Source organism: Squalius cephalus (genome assembly GCF_949319135.1).
Source record: "Squalius cephalus genome assembly, chromosome: 1".
Taxonomy (NCBI): domain Eukaryota; kingdom Metazoa; phylum Chordata; class Actinopteri; order Cypriniformes; family Leuciscidae; genus Squalius; species Squalius cephalus.
In genome coordinates this window covers 53,565,619-53,577,434 of record NC_137122.1, presented here as the reverse complement: position 1 = coordinate 53,577,434, position 11,816 = coordinate 53,565,619, and the positions used below count along the sequence as shown (strand labels likewise).

The 11,816-nt window shown below is 41.8% G+C and overlaps 1 protein-coding gene across 1 annotated transcript; it reads left to right on the top strand.

The window, feature by feature from the left end:
- The first annotated feature begins 1,836 nt into the window (after window positions 1–1,836).
- Window positions 1,837–10,596, top strand: LOC307160144 (E3 ubiquitin/ISG15 ligase TRIM25-like). The gene is made up of 6 exons (XM_079874028.1): window positions 1,837–2,482; window positions 5,162–5,257; window positions 5,343–5,576; window positions 6,050–6,209; window positions 6,632–6,679; window positions 9,689–10,596. Exons 1-6 carry the CDS (start codon window positions 1,910–1,912, stop codon window positions 10,204–10,206), a joined length of 1,629 nt encoding a protein of 542 aa, XP_079730154.1. The 5' UTR covers window positions 1,837–1,909; the 3' UTR covers window positions 10,207–10,596.
- The last annotated feature ends 1,220 nt before the right edge of the window (window positions 10,597–11,816 follow it).

Sequence of the window (11,816 nt, the reverse complement as noted above, 5' to 3'; positions counted from 1 at the left end):
ACTCGTAAACACAGTCTGGTTTGACGTGCAGTTACACTTCGGACGTAGAGGAAAAGAGGGGAACCGAGAACTCATTACAGACTCATTCCGCATTTTAACAAACGAAAATGGTCTAAAGTATGTCACAATGAGCTTCAATGAAGACACAAAAAACCATAAGGACCCACATGACAGAAATAAGGAGAGCAGGCGTGGCTTCATGTTCCAACAAACTGGGAACCCGCTTTGTCCCGTTGCCTCTCGAGAAGTACTTTTCTCTTCTGCCATCTAACCCCCCTGCTTTTTACCTTCACCCCAAAAAGCAAAACCTCTCTAAATGTGTTTGGTACGTAGATCACGCAGCAGCACATAAATCATATTAGCTATTTATAATTTGTGTTAAATCTTGTTGTGTTAAAGTTTTTTCTCGTGTTTGACTGTTGCAGGTACACAAGAGAGCCTATGGGTGTGAACTACCTACAACAATGTTGCCGAGAATTTGTAAAGCAGCAGCACCTCCAAGGTTTACACAAATAACTGCCTTCGCAGGGCCATGGTGCAGAGATTGTCCGATGCTGGTCTCGAATCGAGAGAAATTATGTCTGTGAGTGGACATAAGTGTGAAAGTTCACTACAGAGCTACTGGAGGCCAAACTTAAAACAAAGAAAGCACTGGAGAGACATTCTTGCAGCAACAGAAAACACTGCTGACAGTGCTGAGCCCCAACTAAAGAGAACCGCGTTAAATATCACCACAGTGGAGCCGATTGAAATGAGACAAATATTTAATGCGTGCACAATAAATGGAGATGTTCAAATAAATTTAAATAAACAACAATAAAAAAAGTATCTCTTGTTAGGCAGCATTTTAGCAACTAAATTAATAACATTAATAAAATAGATTAAAGACCTAACTGTTATCTATCAAAATATGTGCCCTTGTGTTTTTATTTAGGCTATGTAAATATTTAGTTTAGTGAAGAGAGAAAATAACGGAATAAACAAAAAAATAAACGTTTTCTCATGCTGAGAGATAAGCTATGCCTATTTGTGTGAGGAAATTTCACAAATATTGTGTTATAAAAAATAAAAAGAATGAGACAAAGTTTGAGAACGGTTTGTTGTTTTTATTTGAGCTTTCATGCATATTACACATTGGAACGTTGTTGTTCACGGTCAGGGACTATTTTTTTTCTAGCGGAAGGAATGCTTTTATTGATTTAACTTCATGAAAGTTGCACTAATACAATTTTTTTTTTTTTACTTTAATATTGTGTGGTAACCGTCTTATAAAAGCAATAAGGTACTCGAGGCAAGTGCTGTATCGTGAATAAGTAACTGCTTAACTCCGCTTCGCGTCGTGCCTAACAACGCCCTTCAGCCGTTACTTATTCACGATACAGCACAGCCTCTCGTACCTTATTGCTTACATATTGTATGTTCAGATATTCATTCAACAAAATATTCTGGGGGCCATTATAGTTTTTTGAAAATTATCAATAACGTTGGCAGTTGCAATTTGGTGGGGAAAGGGTTAATGAGCTCATTGTTTCTGCATAAATGAATACATGATGTTAGCTAGCATGATCTGTATTATCTTAGAACTGTACATTTTGACATATTGACATTACTTTGACACAGTATATAGACACATGCATTCGTGAGTAGACTAAATCTTCGCTCAGTCATTCATGAGCTTTGAACTCGTAATTATGATATTTTCAACTCCACTTGAAGGACACATACAGTAAACACAGCAGTAAAGTGTGTGTGTGTGAACGAGGAAGCTGCTTTACAGACACGCCTATATTACACACGTCACTCAAACACAGAAGCAGGAAACTATTTCAGCTCCTCAGTTCAGAGAAACAGAAACTGAAGTATTGTTGAGCTGTTGTGTGTTTGTGTCTCTCTGTATTCATGCAGTAAAATGGCAGAAGCCAGATTTTCTCAGGATGAGTTCACGTGTCCAATGTGTCTGGATCTCCTGAAGGATCCAGTGACTATTCCCTGTGGACACAGTTACTGTAAGATCTGTATTACAGACTGCTGGGATCAGGAGGATGAGAAGAGAGTCTACAGCTGCCCTCAGTGCAGACAGACCTTCAGTCCAAGACCTGCTTTAGCTAAAAACACCATTCTGGCTGAACTGGTGGAGAAACTGAAGAAGACTAAACTTCCTGCTGACTGTTACGCTGGATCTGGAGACGTGCAGTGTGACGTCTGTACTGGAAGAAAATACAAAGCCGTCAAGTCCTGTCTGGTGTGTCAGGAATCTTACTGTCAAACTCATTTTGACCGTCATGAGGAATTTCCCTCTCGTAAACCACACAAAGTGATTGATGCCACTGGACGACTGCAGGACATGATCTGCCGTAAACATGATAAAGAGCTAGAAATGTTCTGTGTCACTGATCAAGAATGCATTTGTGTGTGGTGTAAAGAGTGTGAACATAAAAACCACAAAACTGTATCAACTGCAGCACAGAGGACAGAGACACAGGTATGAACTGAGAGGGATTGATCACGCAGAAATGAAAGTGTCTTCATTTACTCACTCATTTACTCATGTTGTCCCAAACCGGTTTGACTCACTTTCTTCTGTAGATTGTAAAGATGCTATTTTGAAGAATGTCTATTTTACTCTATACATTGAAAGTCAATGAGGTTCACAAGTTTCAAGCTCCAAAAAGGAGAAAAAACATAAAATTAATCTTAAACACTAGTGGTTTAAAAACGAAGTGTGATTAATTGTATTAACGTGCTCTTGTAGTGTACTTCAAATTAAAAGTATATTTAAAATAAAAACTGTACATGCAGAAAATATAATATTAATGAAATGAAAGGCCATTTAAGTGCACTTAAAGAGAGTAAATGTTCATGACTGTTTCACTTAATAAATACAATATGAAAGAATGTCAAATTAAAAGTTTTACTTTAAAGTGCATTTTAATATTTAATATTTCAATGTGACTCTTTTGTCATGCTTTAAAGAAGTGCACTTATTTTGATGTGTTGATTGACATACCAAAGTACTTGATTATAATTACAACTGTAGTGTGTTATTCAATATATTTAAAGTTAATATATTTTTAATGTACAACTTCATTATTACAGTATATTTTAGTTTATCATAAATGCTTCTCTGTACAGATGACAGTACACTTTAACTATATTTACAGTTTTTTACAATCGCTATGACAGATTTTTCAATACATTTAACAAGTTTCCTAAACTCTTAACGCACCAACACACCTAAAACACACAATTGGCAAAACGGTTAATTTCATGCTCAAAATCACACATTATAAACTAAACTGCAAAACTAATTTTCAAAATACAATAATACACTAACACAATACACCATGTCTACCAAAACATTAACACATGTTCTCTTACACCAGGAACATTTAGTCAATCATAGCACAATGTCATAAAAAACACTAACATCAGATGGAATTACAGAAACTGCATTATTTTATATGTGTCAGGTCTGCCCTTATACAATAGACATATTATTCTATAGATATATTATACTATATCTATTATATCTATAGATATTGTATTGATCATAGATTTATGTTTTGCACTGCAGTTTCTTTTGAAGTCTCTCTACATTTTTGTTTTGTTTGTAATGTAAATACATTTTGTTGTTGTTTTTTTGCAGCAGAAATTCAATACAACAAAATAAATGACCCTTCTTAGAGTAGCTTTATAGAATGTACGGTTTATGAAAAAAAGAAGACAGAGACAGAATTGCTGCAGTAACGGCTTTATTTGCAACAGGACATTTCTGCAATATAACAAAAATATGCAATATAGCTGCCATTTACAGTATTACTGTATGTGAAAATACAAAATATACAAACAGAAAAGGCCATCTTCTAATCTGCACGGTCTTCTGCATTTGTCCACGTTTTCATCCACATCACACCTGATATCTTTCCTGGCAAGGCATCTTGGGAAGAATCTTTTACAGTAACATGCCTTATCCACCCCTGGCAGTGTTCAGCTGTGATGTCTTGCCATGCAGCATCTTTTGCATACAGGAGGGACATTTGGTCCTGTGGACTATGGTCAAAAACCTTTCATCTCCAGGCTGAGAAAACTCCTCAGTGGGGTTGAGGAAAGGGAAGTAAGGGGCAAGGAAAATGGACATCATCCTCTGATGGGTGTCAAACCTGGCTGTGACTATAGACGGGAATGGTGGAATGCCACATTGTCCCATATTTGCATAACTTCAATCAGCTGTGTCTCACTAGCAATGAAATAATGTGAAAATACAAAATATACGAACAGAAAAAGCACCAGAAGAATAATAATAATAATAAAAAAAAGAGTCATCTTCTAATTATTTGCATAATTCAATCAGCTGTTTCTCAGTAAGAATAGAATAAAATACAGGGGATATATTTGTGTTTCAGTTCACAATATAAGCAGCTGTTTACCTTGACTTTAGCCTGTAAGGTTAGGTTTAGAACATGGTGTTATCTGTTCTGACATACAGTGTTAAAGCATTGGTAAATTTGGCAGTAAAAATCCATTGTTTTGGTCTTGTTTGAGCTTGTGTGTAAAAGAAGTTCAAGCATTTTAAATTTGTGTTAATTTTTGCATTTTGTGTTAAAGCAACAAGAAATGTGTTAATAGTATAGCTTACACAGACGGATGTAGTGCTAACTGTGTTAAGAGTTTTGGAAAATTGTTAAAAGTATTGAAAAATCTGTCATAGCAATCGTAAAAAAATGTAAAACAATAGAATTATGAAATTACATATGAAGTACTTAAAAATTCCAGTTAAGTTCAGCTAATTGCTTTAAATATAAATTTAAACTATAATACATTTTCATTTAATGGCAATTAACATGCAACTACGTGTCTGTAAACATTACATTCAGTTCACACAAGTATATTCTTTTAAAGTATATTATTCACATGCACTTTTTTAAAGGAATGCTACTTTTAAAAGTATTTATTTTTTTAAGGACCAATTTTTATTCACAAATCAAATCATTGATCAACTCATGTACGCAGAGCCCAAATCAAAGATGATGACGTCAATAACATCAAACTTCACTGATCTGTGGTTTGAACCTACAGTATAAACTTGCCATGCTAGATCTTTAACCCTTATTGTGTGACAGTAGTTTTATGTGTCATTTGCTGTCATTGGTTTGTCCTCCAGAAACAGCTGAAGGAGACGCAGATGAAGATCCGTCAGAGAATCCAGCAGAGACAGAAAGATCTTCATCAGCTGAGAGAGGCTGTGGAGTCTCATAAGGTGAGTCTGGAGAAGAAGAGAAGTGTGAGACGTCTCAGTTTGGACTCACTGAACTCACTGTGTGATTGTGATGTGTGTGTAACAGCGCTCTGCACACACAGCAGTGGAGGACAGTGAGAAGATCTTCACTGAGATCATCCGCTCCATTGAGAGAAGCCGCTCTGAGGCGACACAGCGGATCAGAGATCAGGAAAAGACTGCAGTGAGTCGAGCTGAAGGACGACTGGAGCGACTGGAGCAGGAGATCAATGATCTGAGGAGGAGAGACGCTGAGCTGGAGCAGCTTTCACACACACACCATCACATCCAGTTCCTGCAGGTAACAGAGATCTAGAAGAACTGGATCATAGTGGACTTGAGCAAGAGACTCACAGAGAAACATTTCATGACAGCAGAATGAGACTAACTTAAGCAGGGCAAAAAAACACTCTAAAGCTCAGCTATTTGCATTTCATAAAAACATTAAACTATTCCACATTCATTTAACTGCAAATAACATGCAATTAAGTTTCTGAAAACATTACAGCCAATCTGCACTTATATATTTTTAAAGTGTATTATTTCTGTTACAAGTACGGTACTTTCTTTTCCACAAGGAGTGTAAGTGTGAAATACTAGAGTTTGTAGCATTAAATGATGAATATGAGAAGAATGTGCTGATTGTGTGAAAGTGCTGGATTGAAGCGAGTCACTGAAGAGAAGTGAAGTCAACAAGAGCCGCTCAGATCTGATATAGTGCAGGTTATTGGCTGAAGTGTGGAGATGATGAGTTTTGATTTCTGTTTTCTGTAGAGTTTCCAGTCTCTCTCAGCACCTCCTGAATCTACAGACGAACCCGACGTTTCCTTCAGTTCTCTCTCCTCTTTTGATGGCGTGAGAGAATCTGTCCGTCAGCTGAGAGACAAACTGGAGGATTTCTGCAAAGAGGAGCTCAAGAAGATCTCTGATAGAGGTAAAGTCCTGCGCCTCGTTTATACAGACGTGTGGAGAATGATCCGAAATGTGAACGTACAACAGTTTCTGAAATGTTCCTATGATTTATAAAACATGCACACAAATAATTTTCCTAAACGCATCCCACTTTATAAATCACAGTTCATCTTTAATTCAAGTGCATCAACTCTACAGAACAGCCACAAACATCCCTTGATGGTTTAGAAGTAATAAACACTTATGTTTATATTGAAATTGAAATCCATTGAAATTTAGGATTGAATCCGATATGTGTGTTTTATATATGAGGCATCTGGAGATTCTTCTGTTCTCAGAAATGAGTCCTGCATCATCTAATATCAGATTAGAAACGTCTTAGAAATGGATGTATTTTATCTTGTCATTTCTCTTCACACTGTTCATGTCTGTTTATTTCCACAGTCACATTCACCAACATGAATCCCAAGACCAGGAACGACTTCCTACAATGTGAGTCACTGAGAAACAAGCAGAAAAACTCACTGAATGTGTTCATGTTCTTCCTGTAGAAGGAGAAATAAACATGATAGAAGAGTTTTATAATTGATCATGTAAATGATGATTTGCACAGGATATCTGATCAGCTGTACTTGTCACAGTGTCTGGTTTGTGTTCCCTGGGTGTCCACTAGAGGTCCTCTTCCCGCACGGTGTCCTACACTCTGTTACTACATTTCCCATGATCCTGTCTGTCACTGAGTGTTCATTGTGTTCAGCTGTTTCTCGTCACCTCGTTTAGCACTTGTGTATATATATACCCTGTCAGTTTCAGTGTTTGTCACGGAGTCCTTGTTTAATGTCCTCACACTTCGGTTCCTGTTTGCTGCCTGTTCTTGTTCGTGTTTTATGTCCTTGGATTGACTTATTGGATTTTGACTATTTGCCTGAACTGATTGTGAGTACGGATTACCCCAATAAATTAACTGCACTTGGATCTCTCTCTTTTGTGTGTGATGCGTGACAGAAGGACTCCGTCACCTAAGAGATCCAGCATGATGGGGTTCCGTATCCTCCCTCCTACCACGGAGAAAGAGAGGATGGGGCGTGTCCAAAATTTGATGAGCTTTCGTCAGCAGGGCCTGCCGGTGGGTTGCATAGCTCAGTCATTTTGGATGCTCTCGAGGGGAATGGGATACAATGAGGCAGCATTAAAATAAATTTTTAATACCTGTCTTGATGACCCATTGCCGGGGTGGGAAATGAAGGGTCTGGAAGTCTTGGACTTTTGGGGTTTTACCAGATACCTTGAGCATCGGAGTCAGTGGGATACAGCAGTCACGTCTGGGTCTCCTGAGAAGATGACCGACACACCTGAGCTGGTGAGTGGAACTTCCCCTAAGGCGGTGGGCTCGATGCTACCGTCTTGCCATCGTAGGCGAAGGAGGAGGAAGGTCACGTCTGCCGATCCAGAGACTGAGCTTCACGTCACGCCTGCCGACCCAGAGACTGTTCACGTCACGTCTGCCCAGCCAGACACTGTTCACGTCACGTCTGCCCAGCCAGAGACTGTTCACGTCACGTCTGCCCAGCCAGAGACTGTTCACGTCACGTCTGCCCAGCCAGAGACTGTTCACGTCACGTCTGCCCAGCCAGAGACTGTTCACGTCACGTCTGCCCAGCCAGAGACTGTTCACGTCACGTCTGCCCAGCCAGAGACTGTTCACGTCACGTCTGCCCAGCCAGAGACTGTTCACGTCACGTCTGCCCAGCCAGAGACTGTTCCTGAGCCTATGTCTTCGGACAAGATGGTCGTCGCTGCCGCAGAGCCTGTTCACGTCACGTCTGCCGAGCCTGGGTCTTCGGACAAGATGGCCGCTGCCGAGCCTGTTCACGTCACGCCTGCCGAGCCTGTGTCTTCGGACAAGATGGCCACCGCCGAGCCTGTTCACGTCACGCCTGCCGAGCCTGTGTCTTCGGACAAGATGGCCGCCGCCGAGCCTGTTCACGTCACGCCTGCCGAGCCTGTGTCCCCTGACAAGATGGCCGCCGTCGAGCCTGTGTCTGAGCCGGTGGTGTCTGTTCCTGAGCCTGAGCCCTCAGTGACCGCGACACTGGCCATTATGGCCACAGCCATGTGGTGTGTGTGGGCTACGCACACACTTGAGCCGGTGGTGTCTGTTCCTGGGCCGGTGGTGCCAGTTCCAGTGCCTGAGCCGGTGGTGCCAGTTCCAGTGCCTGAGCCGGTGGTGCCAGTTCCAGTGCCTGAGCCGGTGGTGCCAGTTTCAGTGCCTGAGCCGGTGGTGCCTGAGCCGGTGATGCCAGTTCCGGTGGTGCCAGTTCCAGTGCCTGAGCCGGTGGTGCCAGTTCCAGTGCCTGAGCCATTGGTGCCAGTTCTAGTTCCTGAACCGGTGGTGTCTGTTCCAGTTCCTGAGTCGTGGCCGCCCGAGGGGTCTTCACCGCCGTGGCCGCCCGAGGGGTCTTCACCGCCGTGTCCGCCCGAGGGGTCTTCACCGCCGTGGCCTCCCGAGGGGTCGTCTCCGCCCTGGCCGCCCGAGGGGTCGTCTCCGCCCTGGCCGCCCGAGGGGTCGTCTCCACCCTGGCCGCCCGAGGGGTCGTCTCCGCCCTGGCCGCCCGATGGACTGTCTGCTCCGCCCTGGCCGCCCGATGGACTGTCTGCTCCGCCCTGGCCGCCCGATGGACTGTCTGCTCCGCCCTGGCCGCCCGATGGGTCATCTGCTTCGCCCTGGCCGCCTGATGGACTGTCTGTTTTGCCCTGGCCGCCAGCTAAGCCATCACTCCCTATTCCTGTTCCCCTCCATGGACCTGGCCCCCCATCCCGCCCCCTGATCCTCCACCATTTCACCTCCCGCCTGGACTCTTGTTTTGTTTGTCTTGGAGCGTCTGGTAGCCGCTCCGTAGAGGGGGGGTTATGTCACAGTGTCTGGTTTGTGTTCCCTGGGTGTCCACTAGAGGTCCTCTTCCCGCACGGTGTCCTACACTCTGTTACTACATTTCCCATGATCCTGTCTGTCACTGAGTGTTCATTGTGTTCAGCTGTTTCTCGTCACCTCGTTTAGCACTTGTGTGTGTGTGTGTGTGTATATGTATATATATATATATATATATATATATATATATATATATATATATATATATATATATATATATATATATATATATATATATATATATATATATATATATATATATATATATATATACATACCCTGTCAGTTTCAGTGTTTGTCACGGAGTCCTTGTTTAATGTCCTCACACTTCGGTTCCTGTTTGCTGCCTGTTCTTGTTCGTGTTTTATGTCCTTGGATTGACTTATTGGATTTTGACTATTTGCCTGAACTGATTGTGAGTACGGATTACCCCAATAAATTAACTGCACCTGGATCTCTCTTTTGTGTGTGATCCGTGACAGTACTGAGACACTGATGATACATTGTTCAGATACATTAAAAGATCAGACAGATTCATAATTCCTGATTCTGATGTGTTTTCTCTCCATCAGATTCTCATCAGCTGACTCTGGATCTGAACACAGTGAATAAACACCTCAGTCTGTCTGAGAGGAACAGAGTGATTACTTACACTAACACACAACAGTCGTATCCTGATCATCCAGACAGATTTGATCAGTGGTGTCAGGTGTTGTGTAGAGAGAGTGTGTGTGGACGCTGTTACTGGGAGATTGAGTGGAGTGGGCATAATGTGTTTATATCAGTGTCATATAAGAGCATTAGCAGGAAGGGAGGGGGTAATAGGTGTGGATTTGGACGTAATGATCAGTCCTGGATTTTGGACTGCTTTTCCTCCAGTTACTCATTTAGGCACAATAACATACGCACTGATCTCCCTGTAAAGTCCATCAGTGGAAGAATAGGAGTGTATGTGGATCACAGTGCAGGAACTCTGTCCTTCTACAGCGTCTCTGACACAATGAGCCTCATCCACACAGTCCAGACCACATTCACTCAGAAACTCTATCCTGGGTTTAGTGTTTATTCTGGATCAGTGAAACTGTGTTGATGTTTCAGAATAGACTGTAGAGAGATTTTACCCAGAATACATTGAGCTGATAAATCAGTAACAGTGAGATGTTACAGAGACTCTTATTATAATCTTCATTAATATAGCTGAACTTCTGCTACTGAAATAACACATCAGAATAAATGTGTGCATTACTTTTTTTTCAATTGATAAGCATCGGTTGATACTGAAGCCTCATCTTCAAAACTATTCACACATTCAGTGAAACAGAAGTCTATGCCAAACTGTGAATATTTTTTCATTGCTTTCACACAAAATGCATTCAATGATTCACTTTTGTCATTCATATTTCTCCTTCTGCAAAACACTATATATTTGCAGCAGATTTTTCCAATACTTTCAAAACTGATAAAAATTCATTCAAATCAGAATTATGGCAAACTGTGCATTTCTGCAGGGTGTAGGGAACTTTTTCCTTCTTCAAAGGAGAGACCAGGAGATGTTGGGATCGCGTTCAAACAGAAGTTAGGCTATTCTTTATTGAGAACTTCGCTGTACGTTGCTGCAGTTCTTCCAACAGTCTAAATCTAATACAGTATGCATTGTAGTTATACACATTCAAAGAGGGGAGGGATTACATAGAGGCGGAGACTCTGAATAAAGCATGTTTAGAAAACACCCCTGAGGGTCTGGCCAATCCTAATTCAATCAGCATAACAGTCTATTGCATTGCTAATCCAATCAGCCTAACGATTCAACGTCTGTGGCTGGGGCTCCAAGAGCCATTTGGGCTCTAAAAGCCATTTGCAGAACAAAAGGTGAGATTCTCAGTGGTCTGACTCATTTAAAACACAATAGAGAAAACAGGACTGGCCGGAGTCTCTAGCTAGAAACTGACCCTACTAAAATCAAAGTCTTAAAGGGGGGGTGAAATGCTATTTCATGCATACTGAGTTTTTTACACTGTTAAAGAGTTGGATTCCCATGCTAAACATGGACAAAGTTTCAAAAACTAAGTTGTACGTTTGAAGGAGTATTTTTGTTCCAAAAATACTCCTTCCGTTTTGTCACAAGTTTTGGAAAGTTTTTTTCGAGTATGGCTCTGTCTTACGTAAGATAGGGCGGAATTTCCTTATATGGGTCCTAAGGGCACTTCTCCGGTAAGATCGCGGCCGCGCGCGCACTCGTAGACTAGAGCAAGAGATTGAAAGCAGTTCGCCATCAAAGCGCCCTGCCCGGCTTTTGGGAAGTCAATGTCACCAAAGAAGTGTGTTTTTGGTTGCCAGGGCAAGACAACCATGCACAGATTCCCAAAGAACCCAGCGTTAAGGCACCAGTGGATGGAGTTTGTTTTCCTGAGCATAAACGGAGTTGTGTAAGACTGTTGTTCCCTGCATTTCGACGATGATTGTTTTATAAACAAAGCCCATATCGACGGATTTGCAGATCGTCTAATGCTTAAGGATCGAGCAGTCACAATGATAAAGGTTCGCGGTCGTGCGTTGGAACCGGACAGTGAGTAAAACTGTTTGTTGAACAAATGTCTCTGTGTGTTGTCACTAGCTTGGCGCGTTAGCACAGCTAAGCTTCGCCCACAGGGCCCGCCCCCAGCCGCTCGGTTTTTTCCGGAAAGACTCGGTACAGCCTAT